Genomic DNA, 18,838 nt, shown 5'->3' on the forward strand with positions numbered 1-18,838 from the left:
AAGGAGGGACTGATCAGACTTATCAGTTTCTGATAAGTCAACATATATTATCATATTTGCTAGAACATGTAATGGGATAAAAACGGGTTACGGAGATTGCCACGAACTAATAATGCTCCGACATTCATATACTCCGAAACTGTTAAAAAATCCTCCGAATACATTTACTCTGACAACAATTACTACGAATACTTAGTTACAACAATTTGGATTTTACTACGACGATGAATACTCCGAATTCCTATTATTTGACTATTAACTGATTGCTCCGAATGAAATTTGATCCGAATATCGATTATTCGAGAAATCGATTAAAAAATTATGAAATTTCGGATTAGATGAGTATCGTAGCAATATATTATCTGATGGAAAAATATAACCTTTATCACTAATTAATAAATTTTAATTAATATAATAAAATAGCGTTATAATTTATTACTGTCTATTAACGAATAATTATTACAATAAAGGTCCTCGAAATGTATCCGACTTTTGAAAAAATAGGTACATAAAGGTAAGGAAGGGGGCTTTGAACTAGAACAAACCCAGTTATATAACTGGTGTGAGCCCTCAAATTTTTTTTTTGGAGGGGAAAGAAGAGCGATTCCAATTTTCGGACGTAAAATCTTTTTTGCCTCTCCTTATTAGTGCCTATTATTATAGCATTTCATTAGTTTAGTTAAAATATATAGGGGTACGTGTCACTGATGATAGGATTCGTCATTAAACTAGCTATTATTATTATTATTATTATTATTATTATTAACACTACACTATTATTATTCGTCTATACTTAAGCGAATAATTTTTCACTTCTATTTTAAATATTAAAAAAACCTGTGTACACGATAAAAGACAATTTATTTTGTGCGTTTGAGAAGCGATAAAGATTTCCACATTAAAATCTAGACTAAATATAATTTTAAAATAAATTAATAAAATATTTTTATTAACTAATAGTAGTGATGATACACAAGTTACAGCATAAAATAAATTAAATGGACTAGACATCTTTGTTACTTTATTAATAACAAAGAAAAATGTATTAAATGTTAGTTTACAAGTGATAAATACATATTTTTAAGGGGAATAACATTTATTTAATATTATATAATGTTTAACTACTGATAAATAAAATATCAAAGAATAACACTTGTGAAAAATAATGGAGTGCAATGTTAAAAATATGTGAAGTCTAATTTTGTAACAATTTCATTGTAATTATTATTAAAAAAAACGGTAGCACAGTGGGGTCGAGGCACGGTGTGGACGAGGCATAGATGGGACAAGTATAGATGATATCTGACAGTGATTAAAATCACTATCATAAGAAACGCTTCGATGCAAATCTGTAGATAGTGTTTCCTTTAGAGAAATTGGTGAAATATTTTAAAAGCAACATGAACTCTTATTTCTTTAATTATATCCTGATTAGTAGTTCTTTGATTTTAAAATATAATATATGAATAAATACTAATTATAGTTTTTAAATTTAGTATGAAATTGTGAGGCCAGCTATGATGTATGGTTCATAGTGTTGGGCGGTTGATAAGAAAGTAGAGCAGAGAATAAGTGTAGCAGAGATGAGAATGCTTAGTTGGATGAGTGGAGTGACTAGAGAAGATAGGATAAGGAACGAGCATATAAGAGGAAGTATAGGTGTTGCGTCAATCGTGGATAAGATGACAGAAAATAGACTTAGATTGTTTAGTCATGGTATGAGGAAAGAAGAATCGAAAGCTGTAAGAACAGTTATAGAAATGAATGTTGAAGGAAGAAGAGATAGAGGAAGACCAAAAAAGAGATGGAGGGATGCTATTGAATGCGATTTGAGGACAGCTGATGTGAGCGTAGAAGATGTGGGAGATCGTGTCAAGTGGAAGCTTAGGATAAGGGTGGCCGACCCCAAGTAGTTGGGATTAAGGCAAAGAAAAAGAAAAATATTACCAGATATTCCGGTGGCAATTGACATAATATGATTGTTATTTCGGAATGTACAATTTAGCGTTTAGTTGGGTTTAAATAATATAGCGTCAAATCAATTACCTACTCTATCGGTTGTATCTCAATATACACTACACTTTAATGATACAATAAATAAATAAACTCACACATACACACATATGCATTTATAACATTGTGTCTAATGTAAGTATAACATGATAAAAAGTAACCGTAAAATGAAAAAAATGGAATATAAATTTTATTACTCATATTAAATGTAATGTAACTCGAAAAATATTTGTTTAAATGAAAAAATATAAGATTATATTTTTATTTATAATTGTCTTTTAAACAACTTTTGTGCGAAACTTTTTTTTGTAAGTTAAATATTTTTTTTTGAGAAAATTAAGAAAGCTCATATTTTTGAACTTTTGCGAGGATTTAAAAAAAAAGCTCAATTCCAATCTTGAGGACTATTAGTATGTCATTATACATATTTTAATTCAACTTTTAAAAAAACAAAATTTTTTCCGCAATTTTTCCTTTGTTGACAGGCCTAGATGTCAATTTTAAACTTGTAATTGAGCTAAAAGTTATGGTAATATATTCAATTTATTTTACTATAAACTTTCATAAATCTTTATCAAAAATTTTTCATCAACTTTAAAGAACCAAAAAAATAGGTTAAAATTGAAAATTTGGACTGATTATTTTTAACATATTAAAAATCAAATCAGTAATAATTTGAAAACAAATTTTTTTTTCTTTTAATTATTATTTTATATATATAATTAGTAATAATATAAAAAATTAGAAGTGATAGAAATAGTCTACTTGCAGATTTGAAAACAACGCGAAAATTTGATTTAGAAAAGTATATTTTTGCTTCTGATGAAAGTTCCTTGTAGTCCAGTGCATTTTTTTATAGTAACAAACAGTTTTTATTGAAAATTATTGTATCAAGCCCTTTAAATTTTTATACACGTAAAAGTAAAGCAAAATATAACTTCTTTATTATTTTTATAATTTCTCCGTTTAAATTACAATATTAAATATCAATTTCATACTAAATTTAATAATTATAATTAGTATATATTCATATATTATATTTTAAAATCAAAGAACTACTAATCATGATATAATTAAAGAAATAAGAGTTGATGTTGCTTTTGGAATAATCCACCAATTGCCTAATTAAAACAAAAAAAAAAAAAGTTTGTTGGGAATTTTTTCTGCTATTCTGCAAAATTACTCCTTCGTTGACTAGAATGAATCATTAAATAGAAAATTTTATGAGAATTAAAACAATGTTATTTTTAAGATTAATATGCAGTCAGAAAGTTTTATAATTATTATTTATTGTAAATTTATCAGAAAAACTCATTATTTTTTGCATTTTTATCGTAATAGAACACTTAAATAGAAATCATAGTAATCATTTCTAAGTAATTTTTGATATTTAAAAAGATTCTACTATTGAAATATCCAGAACTGAATTAATTTTAATGATTTACTTTAACTAAAAAAAAAAAAGTTAATATTTTGAATCCCTCTTGTGGGCAGGTAAAGGGTTAGATTTATAAAAAAAACCAAATGATAGATAAAGACATGCATCTAAATAAAAAAAAATATACTGATTTGGTCATTTTTGATAAAGTTATAACAATTAACAAAGTTATAAGTTTTATACACTGGACTACAAGGAACTTCCATCAGAAACAAAAATATACTATTCTAAATCAACTTTTCGCGATGTTTTAAAATGTGCAATTAGACTTTTTCTATAACTTCTAAGTTTTAATATTATTAAAAAATAGTTTTTACATATAAAAAAAAATAATTAAGAACAAAAAAAATTGTTTTAAATTAATACTGATTTGATATAATATTTAATATTAATTTGATTATTAATAAGTTAAAAATAAGGAAAATGACATATTTAACCTATTTTGTTAATCGTTTAAAGTTGATTGTTGTAAATGTTTATAATAAAAAAAAAAAATTTATTTTACCATAACTTTTAGCTCAATTGGTAAGTTTGACATTGACATAATTAAATAGAAAATTTTATGACAATTAAAAAAATTGTATCGTTAAGATCAATATGCAGTCAGAAAGTTTTATAATTACTATTTATTGTAAATTTATCAGAAAAGCTCAATATTTTTTTGCATTTTTATGGTAATAGATAACTTAAATAGAAGTAATAGTAATAATTTCCTAGGAACTTTTGTTGTTTGTTGAAAAGATTCTATAATTGAAATATTGAGAACTTAATTAATTTTAATGATTTACTTTAACTAAATGTACCAATCAAAACAAAGTTGTTAAAAAGATTTACTCAATTGAGTGTATTATAAAATTTGATTATATTTGTAAAAATCAATTGTTAATTCAGGAGAAAAAACAATCATTTTTTTTAGAAATGATTTATATAGCAACATGTTACAAAAAAAAATTGTAATATTATAGTCTAGTAGTAGCACACACAAATAGAGTAAAAAAATTATTAAATTACAAAGTAAAATGATTTAATTTTGTAGTTGAAACCTATCATATCAAACTTCATTCGTTAATAAATATTTTGAAAACATTAGAAATTAATGATTTTAATTGTCTTTATGGAGACGATGTAATAACTAACTGTTTAATTGATAAATTAGAATTTTTTTTTCAATTTTTGAGAGTAATATCTTCAACTAGATACGAATTGTAGTAATTTGACGTATTGTTGAAAAAAGTAGGTCAAGTTAGAGCAGAGAAAATAAATGATAGTCACAAAAAAATATCTTCTCGGCTTTGCATCGAAGCGAAAACTTAAAATATAGTAAAATAATTTTAATACGAATAAGAAATTTCTTCTTGCAAGGGGCGACTAAAGTGATGGGATCCTTGATCTTTATTGAAGTTATTGAATCTAAATGTGATAAAAATCAAACGAGTTAAAATTTATACTAACTTAAAAAGAATTAAGAAAAAATGCAAAAAATTCATTGCCATATGCGGGTTGGAACCTCGTACCCCAAGCGTGTAAAACATAAATTTTACCAACTCGGCAACCGTACGTTGCTTCCGGCGGTTGAAAAATTGGCTATTTAAGCTAGTTCAAATTTCAAAGTTATTTTTCTCGACTTAAAAGAAACAAACATATTTAAATAAGTTTAACTATCTATACTATATCAATTTTAATTTATATAATATTTATGAAAATCTGTACTCCCCTTGTCAGGTATTTTAAAATAAAATAAAATACAAAACCCAGAATTTTAACACAAAAATAGCATATTTTTGCATACGGTAGTCATTTTTACCATGAAGACAAATCCAGAGGTCAAATTTTTTTTTTTCACATTAAAGTATATTACATAAGCTTTAATTTAAGATATATTTAAAAGTGTCAGTATTTCCGGAATACTTTCAAAAATTAAATTGAAAATATCGTAGTAACAATACGCATGTTTAAAGTTTTGACCCCCCTTGTTAAAGGGGTATGATCCGATTTACAAAAAAAGCGTGCCAGATGAAAGGGGTATATCAATATTTATTATAAAAAAATAATAATATAGATCCATACATTTTTCCAAAAGTTATATAAAATATAAATTAAATAATATAACATATAAAATCGAGATTTTTTTCACGGAAATCGTACGTTTTTCTTTAACTTTGATGTCCGTTTTCACCACGAAGACAAGTCCAGAGGTCAAATTTTTTTTTTTCAAATTAAAGTATATTACATAAGCTTTAATTTAAGATATATATAAAAGTGTCAGTCTTTCCGGAACATTTTCAAAAGTTAAGTTGAAAAAGTTCTACTTTCTATACGCATTTTAAAAGGTTTGCACCCCCCCTGTATAAAGGGAAATGGTCCGATTTTAAAAAAAAGTATGTCGAATGAAAGAAGTATATATAATTTGATTTGACAAAGAAATATTTGACTTAAGCAAAGGTCTTAGTAAATGAAGTCTCGAGTTCAGTTTTTTCATTTTTTCTTTTAAATGAGGACCCCAGGTTAACCTTCGGTCAAAAATTAACCCTAGGTATTTAACCTCGGTTGAATGAGGAATAATAATGTTATTAATAGTAACTAATGGGCAGTCATGTTTTTTAAGAGTGAATGTAATGAAAGAAGATTTTGACTCATTTATTTTGACACGCCAGGTCTTGAACCAGAGCGAAAGCATATTTAGATGTACTTGTAACTGTTAACTGGCAACTTTATTATATAAAAGTTAAAGATTATTTTAGTAATTAATTTTCAATTAAAATTTCTGAAAGAAAAATTAATAATAATCCACTGAGTCAACACAAACCTATTGGAAAAAACTTCCAGAAAGTAATAAGACTAAAATAAGTGTATTCAATAATTACTGCATTGAAGTTAGATATACTATGTTTTTTAGCTTCGATGCGAAGCTGAGAAGGTATTAATTTTACTATGATGTGTTTTTTTTTTTATTTTAGCTTCGATGCGAAGCTGAGAAGGTATTAATTTTACTATGATGTGTTTTTTTTTTTTTTTTTTTTTTAGCTTCGATGCGAAGCTGAGAAGGTATTAATTTTACTATGATGTGTTTTTTTTTTTATTTTAGCTTCGATGCGAAGCTGAGAAGGTATTAATTTTACTATGNTTATTTAAATATGTTTGTTTCTTTTAAGTCGAGAAAAATAACTTTGAAAATTTTTTTTTTTTAAATAGCCAATTTTTCAACCGCCGGAAGCAACGTACGGTTGCCGAGTTGGTAAAATTTATGTTTTACACGCTTGGGGTACGAGGTTCCAACCCGCGTATGGCAATGAATTTTTTGCATTTTTTCTTAATTCTTTTTAAGTTAGTATAAATTTTAACTCGTTTGATTTTTATCACATTTAGATTCAATAACTTCAATAAAGATCAAGGATCCCATCACTTTAGTCGCCCCTTGCAAGAAGAAATTTCTTATTCGTATTAAAATTATTTTACTATATTTTAAGTTTTCGCTTCGATGCAAAGCCGAGAAGATATTTTTTTGTGACTATCATTTATTTTCTCTGCTCTAACTTGACCTACTTTTTTCAACAATACGTCAAATTACTACAATTCGTATCTAGTTGAAGATATTACTCTCAAAAATTGAAAAAAAAATTCTAATTTATCAATTAAACAGTTAGTTATTACATCGTCTCCATAAAGACAATTAAAATCATTAATTTCTAATGTTTTCAAAATATTTATTAACGAATGAAGTTTGATATGATAGGTTTCAACTACAAAATTAAATCATTTTACTTTGTAATTTAATAATTTTTTTACTCTATTTGTGTGTGCTACTACTAGACTATAATATTACAATTTTTTTTTGTAACATGTTGCTATATAAATCATTTCTAAAAAAAATGATTGTTTTTTCTCCTGAATTAACAATTGATTTTTACAAATATAATCAAATTTTATAATACACTCAATTGAGTAAATCTTTTTAACAACTTTGTTTTGATTGGTACATTTAGTTAAAGTAAATCATTAAAATTAATTAAGTTCTCAATATTTCAATTATAGAATCTTTTCAACAAACAACAAAAGTTCCTAGGAAATTATTACTATTACTTCTATTTAAGTTATCTATTACCATAAAAATGCAAAAAAATATTGAGCTTTTCTGATAAATTTACAATAAATAGTAATTATAAAACTTTCTGACTGCATATTGATCTTAACGATACAATTTTTTTAATTGTCATAAAATTTTCTATTTAATTATGTCAATGTCAAACTTACCAATTGAGCTAAAAGTTATGGTAAAATAAATTTTTTTTTTTTATTATAAACATTTACAACAATCAACTTTAAACGATTAACAAAATAGGTTAAATATGTCATTTTCCTTATTTTTAACTTATTAATAATCAAATTAATATTAAATATTATATCAAATCAGTATTAATTTAAAACAATTTTTTTTGTTCTTAATTATTTTTTTTTATATGTAAAAACTATTTTTTAATAATATTAAAACTTAGAAGTTATAGAAAAAGTCTAATTGCACATTTTAAAACATCGCGAAAAGTTGATTTAGAATAGTATATTTTTGTTTCTGATGGAAGTTCCTTGTAGTCCAGTGTATAAAACTTATAACTTTGTTAATTGTTATAACTTTATCAAAAATGACCAAATCAGTATATTTTTTTTTATTTAGATGCATGTCTTTATCTATCATTTGGTTTTTTTTATAAATCTAACCCTTTACCTGCCCACAAGAGGGATTCAAAATATTAACTTTTTTTTTTTTAGTTAAAGTAAATCATTAAAATTAATTCAGTTCTGGATATTTCAATAGTAGAATCTTTTTAAATATCAAAAATTACTTAGAAATGATTACTATGATTTCTATTTAAGTGTTCTATTACGATAAAAATGCAAAAAATAATGAGTTTTTCTGATAAATTTACAATAAATAATAATTATAAAACTTTCTGACTGCATATTAATCTTAAAAATAACATTGTTTTAATTCTCATAAAATTTTCTATTTAATGATTCATTCTAGTCAACGAAGGAGTAATTTTGCAGAATAGCAGAAAAAATTCCCAACAAACTTTTTTTTTTTTTGTTTTAATTAGGCAATTGGTGGATTATTCCAAAAGCAACATCAACTCTTATTTCTTTAATTATATCATGATTAGTAGTTCTTTGATTTTAAAATATAATATATGAATATATACTAATTATAATTATTAAATTTAGTATGAAATTGATATTTAATATTGTAATTTAAACGGAGAAATTATAAAAATAATAAAGAAGTTATATTTTGCTTTACTTTTACGTGTATAAAAATTTAAAGGGCTTGATACAATAATTTTCAATAAAAACTGTTTGTTACTATAAAAAAATGCACTGGACTACAAGGAACTTTCATCAGAAGCAAAAATATACTTTTCTAAATCAAATTTTCGCGTTGTTTTCAAATCTGCAAGTAGACTATTTCTATCACTTCTAATTTTTTATATTATTACTAATTATATATATAAAATAATAATTAAAAGAAAAAAAAATTTGTTTTCAAATTATTACTGATTTGATTTTTAATATGTTAAAAATAATCAGTCCAAATTTTCAATTTTAACCTATTTTTTTGGTTCTTTAAAGTTGATGAAAAATTTTTGATAAAGATTTATGAAAGTTTATAGTAAAATAAATTGAATATATTACCATAACTTTTAGCTCAATTACAAGTTTAAAATTGACATCTAGGCCTGTCAACAAAGGAAAAATTGCGGAAAAAATTTTGTTTTTTTAAAAGTTGAATTAAAATATGTATAATGACATACTAATAGTCCTCAAGATTGGAATTGAGCTTTTTTTTTAAATCCTCGCAAAAGTTCAAAAATATGAGCTTTCTTAATTTTCTCAAAAAAAAATATTTAACTTACAAAAAAAAGTTTCGCACAAAAGTTGTTTAAAAGACAATTATAAATAAAAATATAATCTTATATTTTTTCATTTAAACAAATATTTTTCGAGTTACATTACATTTAATATGAGTAATAAAATTTATATTCCATTTTTTTCATTTTACGGTTACTTTTTATCATGTTATACTTACATTAGACACAATGTTATAAATGCATATGTGTGTATGTGTGAGTTTATTTATTTATTGTATCATTAAAGTGTAGTGTATATTGAGATACAACCGATAGAGTAGGTAATTGATTTGACGCTATATTATTTAAACCCAACTAAACGCTAAATTGTACATTCCGAAATAACAATCATATTATGTCAATTGCCACCGGAATATCTGGTAATATTTTTCTTTTTCTTTGCCTTAATCCCAACTACTTGGGGTCGGCCACCCTTATCCTAAGCTTCCACTTGACACGATCTCCCACATCTTCTACGCTCACATCAGCTGTCCTCAAATCGCATTCAATAGCATCCCTCCATCTCTTTTTTGGTCTTCCTCTATCTCTTCTTCCTTCAACATTCATTTCTATAACTGTTCTTACAGCTTTCGATTCTTCTTTCCTCATACCATGACTAAACAATCTAAGTCTATTTTCTGTCATCTTATCCACGATTGACGCAACACCTATACTTCCTCTTATATGCTCGTTCCTTATCCTATCTTCTCTAGTCACTCCACTCATCCAACTAAGCATTCTCATCTCTGCTACACTTATTCTCTGCTCTACTTTCTTATCAACCGCCCAACACTATGAACCATACATCATAGCTGGCCTCACAATTTCATACTAAATTTAAAAACTATAATTAGTATTTATTCATATATTATATTTTAAAATCAAAGAACTACTAATCAGGATATAATTAAAGAAATAAGAGTTCATGTTGCTTTTAAAATATTTCACCAATTTCTCTAAAGGAAACACTATCTACAGATTTGCATCGAAGCGTTTCTTATGATAGTGATTTTAATCACTGTTAGATATCATCTATACTTATCTCATCTATGCCACGTCTATACTGTGCCTCGACCCCACTGTGCTACCGTTTTTTTTTATAATTAGATATCATAATGCAGCACAGGAAAAAATCCAGTCATCCCCAAGAATGATGAGGCACACATGGAAAAAATTTCTTTTTTAACCTTGAGGTCCTATTGCACTACATCCAAAATTATTGGATGGACCTCAAGGGTTCTCAATTTATGGGTTCAGCATCCGAACAAATAATAAGATATTATTTTAACTCTTCCCGAAGACACTTATCATAGAACACCCAATTTTATGTTTATATTAGTCATTATTTTTTAATAATACACACTTAGGAATTAAACACTAATAAAATTGCACATTACAATTTTTACAGCACATACTTGTTATAGAAAAATTAGTATTCAAATGGATCTCTTAGATATTAAAAAATAAGTTACGGTTAGATATAATTTTGTGGATCAACTGAAAATACAGTTAACAAACAGTTTTTTGATTTGGTAAAAATATTTTGTAATTATTGGATAATTAAGGAATAAAATTCCCAAAGATAAAAATATATTCTAGCAATAGAGAAAACTTTTTCAAAAATGTACATTTATATTAAAAACTATTAATTTTATGTTACTTAATGAAAGACTATTATCATTCGAGTATTAATAACATTTGTCAAATGTGAGAAATTGTATCAGAAAATAATAAGCAATTGGTATATTATTGTATACAAATGCTAATTTAATAGAACATTTTAATTTAAATTTTACAGTATTATTAATAATAATATAATTAATTTAATAATGTAGTGTTTCTGTAGCCACGTGACCCTGACGTTCGTGGCACTATCAGTTCGTGGCAAAGGTATTTTCCCGATAAAAACATCGTTACGAAAAGTATATAGTAAGAGCGCAAATTAGATAAAATTTAATCTGTGGATTAATCACAACCCGCACTTGATATTTTTATCATTAATTAAGATAACTGAATATAATCGATCAATTGTGAGCTTAGGTTATTAGTTATTAATAAAATAAACTTTGTTTTTATACTTCACTTGTTTACGAAAGTTAATAACGTATGAGAATTATAGAAGACATGCATCAGTGTATACAATAACACAGTCATCCAGCTTAAGTGCAAAAACAGTCAGATATTAAAATAATTTACTATGGTGCGGTATAAAAACAGGTATTAATATTACATATTTATTTTTTGAGGTTTTTTTTGTAAAAAGTATGATATTGCTTTAAGGATATAAGTCCTCATTTTGTCTAAAAATAATTAAGTTTATAATATTAAAATTAATATAATAAAATTAATTATTTATTTTTTATAATTTAATAATATTAGTATTATAATGAATTAAATTTCTTATAGCTTTTACTTTCATAAGGAATGTGAGTGCAATTAGGATTTCAATCTAGTGGAAGGGAATGTATATAAAATTTTTTTTTTAACTTTACCATAATTTTTAAAAAAGTTATGTACAAATTTTTATTCTGTATTGTATTAGGTAAATTCATTGTTAACTTAAATTTATTGTAAAATTAATTTGTAATATCATTTTTTTAAATATTTTTAATATTATTATTTATTGTAGTTTATTAAAATTTAAATTGACTATGCAATACAGGTTTTGAACTGTGTAGAGTTGTTTTGTTTATCTTGACCACTTTGGAGTCAATAGTTATTAACTAAAAGTTTAATTTTAATTAAACTTTTAATTTTCAGTATTTTCATTTGGTATAATCTTAAAATTAATAGGTCAAAAATTAAAATTAATTAAAAACAACAAAAATTTAATAAAATATAATTTTATGTTTAATTTATGTGTAATTGGGTAAAAATACTATAGATCTAAGATGCTGTCAGGAAAATTTCATTGTATTCTGAGTATTCTGTATAAAGCTATACCCTTTGTCAATATTTTTCTTATGCTGAATTACAGAGAAATTAAAATCGTTCAGCATGAGTCTAATTCAGATCTACGTAGAATTTTTCTACGCGGGAGAATAATATCAATAAAAAACTTAATGTAATTTTTATCTAAAACATAGGTTTAACACAGTTCATAAAAGGAAAGACTAAATCTTTTTTCAGTTGAATTGATTTTTGTTTTTTTAATTTATAGGTATTTAGTTGTTCAATTAAATATATTGTCCAATGATAATGACAATTTCAAAATTTCTAATAGAGATTTACAATCAGGTGTCCTAGATGTTATAAAAGTATTATATGGAGACTTCGGAGCAGGTGCAATTCGGACATGTTTTAAAGGTAGCTGTTTAATTTACTAATATTATAATTTTAACTTCATAATTTGTAGTTTAATAACTAAAATTATTCAGATTGGACAGTTATTAGTCCCATTTTTAATTAAATATATATAGTATATATATTTTTTTTAAATATAACTCACATTACATAAGCTTTAGTTTAATATTTTATAAAAAGGATTAGAATTTTTATAACATTGTCATAGAAGAAAAAACTTTTTGTCATAATCTATAGCTAAATAATACTTCATGTATTATTTTACTTATGCTATTAATGAGGGTTTCAAAAAAATATGTTTAAAGAAAATTATATTCAGCAATATTATCTATAATAATTTCATGTTGATTCAAATATTTTAGTTTCATAAAACTAAATAGTCAATTCTGATGTTTAAAAAAATCAGAATTAGCCATCTTCAACACAGATCATTTGATGTTTTGATTGCTAGTATTATTCCGGTAGAAAATGAGGGTTAATGAGACAGAAACAATAAAATAAATTATCATAATAAAATTATAGTTTCTAATAGAAGTTAAAATTTTATCTTAATTTATGGGTTCGTAACCAAAATTTCATTTGAGGAAGTCATAAACAATGTTTTTTTTTTTCAATTTTTCAATACTATAAACCTAACTTAATATCTAAAATGTACATTTAAAATTTTGTGAGGAGTCCATTAACTCTTTTTAGATACATTTCATGTTGTTAGTAGTATACAGAAATAAGTCTATACTCCCTTACACTTCTGTAAAATATGAAAGAGGATGAGTTCTACCCCATCTAGCAGTTAATAAGTTTAACAACCTTTTAAATAGTTGTAAAGTAACAAATTTTAACAAATAAATATTTTAACTCATGGTTACAATTTCAATTTTCAAAATGTTTTAAAAACATAAATTTTAGATTAGAAAAATATATTGATTAATAATAAAATTATTATTATTATTTTTAACTTGTTTTAATAATTTTAAAATATTGAATCAAGATTTGTCTTATATAAATTATTTTTATAACACACATGTATATTAAAAAAATTTCAGTACATTATTGTAATCCTACAACAAAAATCATCATATTTAAGACAAGACATGGTCCACACATATACTTATCTTCAGCAATACCATTTATAAATAAACTTCAAAATACAAGAATTAAACTTTCAACAATTTATTTAGGAGCATCTGTTTTCCATTGTTACAAATTTATTCAAGTAATTTATGACATTAAAATTATATTTATGTAAGTAATGAAACAATGAGTTTTCTGCCAAAAATAAATACATTATGTATTAGTTCTGTGGATAAAGCATTGCTTTGTTCTATAGTTAAATAAGAAAATTAATTTTAAATATGAATTATTGATAACTACTTCTTCTGGACGGCTTTATCCATATTTAATGGTACTAATATTCATGATCTGTTCCCTTACTTACTGAACACTCTGTATGTGTATATTTATATGAACAGATTGATTCATTTATGATAAGGCACTCGATTTCTCGGAAAATTATTGAAAGTTATACATTTGTGTAAAGAAAAATATTGTTTGATACAATATTTTTATCTCTTCAAGGATAAAAAAACCTTAACAATAGTTTTGTTAAATGAATACTACTATTTTTACTTTGATAGTAAAAAATAAAAAATATCTTGATGATAGAAAAAAAAAAATTTATTAACAATTTTGTTCTTATAATTCTTTTTATCCAATCAACTGCTTCTTCGGTGTTAATATTTTTTCTCAAAATGAATACTGATTGTAACCAATATACTAAAATACTGATTATTTTGATAAACCGACTGGCTTTGATATCATGTTATACTAGTAATTAACAGTATTTCAATATATCAGTTGGGCTTGGGCAATGTGCCAATGCAAAATCTACATGCAAACTATAGTATCTAATGTTGTAATTTTTGATTGACTAAATATTTGATTTTTTTTCTATTGTTAAAAAAAAAATGTATTAATAATAATAAATTTAACAATAGTTTAATGTCTTATAGTTATATATTATAGTATATATTAATATAAAAAAAAATAGAATTCCACTTTATGTCAAGGGTGAATTGGCTATAAGGGCATGGAGGCTAACATAAAAAAAAATCCTGATCATTATTTTTTAATTCATTTACTGTATAATTAAAGAGCAGTTTACTAAGGGTGAACTACATAATCGTCAACTATTTAGTATTTGACCAATATTTTGTAGGTAATTTATTTACTTCCAAAATCTATTATATTTGCTATTTAGTTTCACATATAAATACATAAAATTTTAATATTTAATCAACTTATATTAAATTATACTTATATAAAAATTATTGATTTTTGATAATATTATAATTTATAAAAAATACTAATAAATAAATGTATCTGAATAATTATTTCTATACTGAATAATTAATCAGTAGTTAATTAATATAGGAGTATGTAACCAAAAAATAATGATTAAAAAAAAAATTGTTCAACCTGACAAAATTGTTTATTTGTCATTAATGTTGTGTAGTGGACCTAGGTCTCGTCTCCAGTAATAATAAAGTTTAAGATTATAACTTTTGTTTTCAAACTGTTATTCTTCGGTTACGTAGAACGCTGTTCGTCTTAGACATCTTTCTTTGAACTCTATAACATTAGTACAAATGGTGTACGCTCATGCACTTCTCTCCATAGACTTCAAACAGCTGAGAATGAATATCATAGTACAGTGTTTTTTGCACATAAAAATCACATAGCGTAAATCATATCTAGTGGTTAAAGCAAGTAAGAAGCTCCATCTTCATCAATAGCTTCTAAGCTAAAAATGAGAGAAAGAAAATTCTCTATAATTTAATTTTTTTTTATTTTTCAATACAAATGTTGAATAAATTAATAAACATAAAATATAATTTACGATGAGTCACTTCAAATCAGTATATTTTTTTATATTATATTTATATAATCGAAAATATCATGAATAACTAAATGAACCATGTTCAGAAAACAGAGGTATATGAAAGAAACAAATTATTTGAAAAATAAATCAAATATTAAAATAAAATTTTACATACTATTGAATTATCTAGAAAAAAAGTTAATTTTAAACTACGTATAGAAAGAAATGTTATAGAGGATTATAATTCTTAATAAAATATCAGTAATTAGTAATATTAATGGGAAAATTTGAGAATTTTTCAAATTATAGTAATGATAATTTGATCTTTTGGCGTATGAATGACTAATATTCATGAAACTTATGCTAAATTAAGCAATTTTTTTAGATAAAACATTAGACTAAATTTAACCACATGTATCATTTTTTTAAATATTTGTTTAGCAGCAAAATATGTAAAAAAAAATCCACCAATATAATTAATATTACAATGTGATACAATATCCATACTAACAATTCAAAAAGTAAAATTGTTATCTTTTTNAATTAATATTACAATGCGATACAATATCCATACTAACAATTCAAAAAGTAAAATTGTTATCTTTTTAGTTTTTCTTAAGAACTAATAAAAAATTAAATATTATAACTTATATTTCATAAATTCATTTTATGTATTTTAATAATTGTATGTAAAATTTATATTTCAGAATTATCAAAAAAATCTCGTTAGACAAGCATCCGATGAAATTAGTAAATCGACTGTTGATAAAATGTTGTGTCTCACCGGTGTTTTAAAATTTAATCGAACGCAATTAGTAACATAATTAATTTAAAAAAATTAAAATTGTATTACTTTTATTTAAAATTAAATTTTTTGAAAGTAAAAAAAAATTTTTTTAATTAGAAATCCTACCAATGTATAATAAAAAATGATGTTAACTATTTTTTATTCTATAAAAAGTAAAAAATAGTTTGATTAAATTATTATTATCCCTGGACTTTCATGACCAAGAATATTTTAGTTTTTGTCTTATCTTTCATACAGATTAAGTATGAGATTCTAAGAACAAATATGTTTATCTAGATAATTATAAATATTTTATGTTAACTTAAAATTATTCTTTTATCCAATGATCCAATGGTTGCTTAATGTGTTTTTTGTATTTTGACCAAAATTAACCCAAAAAATACCCTCTGTTATTCAATTTTTGGTTAAATATTATGATTAGTATATCAAAATAGTTAAGTTTTTACTGTAGAATACAAATTTTTTTTTTTCAATTATTAAGTAAAAAATTGATAGCGTGGATATCATAATTAGCGTCATTATATCATATATTTATAGTAAGTTTTAAGTAAACTAAAATTTTTTATTTATATAATTAGGTTGATATGTATGTATATTATAAGTAGACAAAAATGTTTTCACTTATCTTAAAAACTTATACCTTATTTTATAGATAAAGCATAAGCTGAAATATATGATATTCCTAAAAATATTAATAAATGATAGTTGATTATCAAGTACATTTCAAATATTTCATTTATTTTAAATATAAAGAAATACAACTTATTAATTTTCGATTAATCATAGATTGAGTAAATGACATTATAATAATGTCTAAAAAACAAGATGTTAATTCTAACGTACATTATAATTCAATTAACATTTTTTAGAAATTTGTTTTTTTATTATTGACACTTATTGTGAAATATTTAATCACAGATTGCAATCATTTAAAATTAATTAAATATTATTTATCCAAGTATTATGAAAATCATAAACATGTAAATAAATTTTACTCATATGTCTATGGTTAGAAGTAGATGAACGTTAGAAAAACCACAGAACAATAAGGTTGTAGAATAGATTATATCCGACAGTAATTAATATCACTATCATAATAAATGCTCGATGCAAATCTGTTAAATTTCATCATATTCTTCTTTTTCCTCGACTTAATCCCAACTACTTGTGGTCGGCCATCCTTATCCTAAACTTCCACTTAACACGATCACCCACATCATCTACGCTCACATCAGCCATCCTCATATCACATTATGAATTACACCCCTCCATCTCTTTTTTGGTCTTCTTCTATCTCTACTTTCTTCAACATTCATTTCTAGAATTGTTCTTACAGCTTCCGATTCTTCTTTCCTCATAACATAATCAAACCATCTAAGTCTATTTTCTCTCATCTTATCTACGATTGACGCTACACCTATACTCCCTCTTATATGTTCGTTCCTTATCCTAACTTCTCTAGTCACTCTACTCATTCATCTAAGCATCCTCATCTCTGCTACACTCATTCTCTGCTCTACTATCTTATCAACCAGCCAACATTCTGAACCATACATCATTGCTTGTCTCACTACAGTCTCGTAAAATCTATTAAATTTCATAATTTATATATTTGTAATTTTACAAATTGTAATATTTAAAATTTCACTCTAATGTTATATGGTTGTTATGTAGTTGAGTAATTTTCTTAAATAGATCATTTTATATTTTATAAGCTAATTAAATATGTATAATGCCGTTTACAAAAATAATGTTGATACTATAATAAATGTTACCAACTCGACCACACCGTTCCTTCCCGAGTAGCAATTCGAGTTCATACTGGGTTCATTTAATATAGTAACAACGGTGCTGAACTCAGTTCAAAACCCGTTCACAGCACGGTTCAAAATGAGATTTGAATACGGATTTTAACATGGGGTGAACCGAGTTCTACAAAAGTTCAGAAAGAGTTCAAAGACCGTCCCTCGGTTCAACTATAAAACCCTCGATAACAGTTCAATAATCGTTCATTAGTTCAATAAAAGCAAGCTCTACGACGATTCATTAAGAGTTCATTAGTTCATTAGCAGTTACGGTATTTTAAATTAAATGTATAGGTTTTGTAAATATTCAAACATTTTATAATTTTAAAATAATAAATTGTATTACTATATACACAATGTATAAAATAAAATAAAATATATTATATGTAAATATAAAATAAAATAGTTAACCTTCGAATTTTAGGTTTATTTTATATTAAATGATAATTAGTAAACAATCCATTCATACAATTTGATAATAATTAATATAAATTAATAACAATAGTTAATTTTAAATAAAAATAATGATGTTAGCAATGTCAGCAATTTATTTACTGTAACTCAGTTTGATTTATTGTTGTACAATATATACCAAAAAAATCCAATAAAAATATTTTATCATAATAAATTAATCACTAAGGTGTTATAGAGTTTAGACAAGAAATATATAGTTAATATTAGTACAGTATTAGT

General features: G+C 24.3%; 1 protein-coding gene across 3 annotated transcripts; it reads left to right on the plus strand.

Moving 5' to 3' along the window:
• The first annotated feature begins 11,228 nt into the window (after positions 1-11,228).
• LOC126900689 (ribonuclease P/MRP protein subunit POP5) lies at positions 11,229-16,737 on the plus strand. 3 transcript variants are annotated; one of them, XM_050676599.1, is made up of 4 exons: positions 11,229-11,568; positions 12,512-12,657; positions 13,698-13,896; positions 16,240-16,737. In XM_050676599.1, the coding sequence occupies exons 1-4, from the start codon at positions 11,549-11,551 to the stop codon at positions 16,325-16,327; spliced, it is 453 nt and encodes a 150-aa protein (XP_050532556.1). In that variant the 5' UTR covers positions 11,229-11,548; the 3' UTR covers positions 16,328-16,737. The 3 variants fall into 3 exon arrangements, with proteins under 3 accessions (XP_050532556.1, XP_050532557.1, XP_050532554.1); XM_050676600.1 differs by having other exon boundaries at positions 11,232-11,568; positions 12,575-12,657; positions 13,698-13,867; XM_050676597.1 differs by having other exon boundaries at positions 11,237-11,568; positions 13,698-13,867.
• Positions 16,738-18,838: the final 2,101 nt, after the last annotated feature.

Source organism: Daktulosphaira vitifoliae, unplaced genomic scaffold (assembly GCF_025091365.1).
Source record: "Daktulosphaira vitifoliae isolate Bord-2020 unplaced genomic scaffold, ASM2509136v1 Scaffold_3, whole genome shotgun sequence".
Classification (NCBI taxonomy): domain Eukaryota; kingdom Metazoa; phylum Arthropoda; class Insecta; order Hemiptera; family Phylloxeridae; genus Daktulosphaira; species Daktulosphaira vitifoliae.

Bases quoted from the DNA above. Each gene is read 5' to 3' on its own strand.
- LOC126900689 (XM_050676599.1), top strand. From the start codon at position 11,549: ATGGTGCGGTATAAAAACAG. The intron at 11,569-12,511 runs GTATTAATATTA...TTTAATTTATAG, and splicing joins ATGGTGCGGTATAAAAACAG to GTATTTAGTTGTTCAATTAA. The intron at 13,897-16,239 runs GTAAGTAATGAA...TTTATATTTCAG, and splicing joins GACATTAAAATTATATTTAT to AATTATCAAAAAAATCTCGT.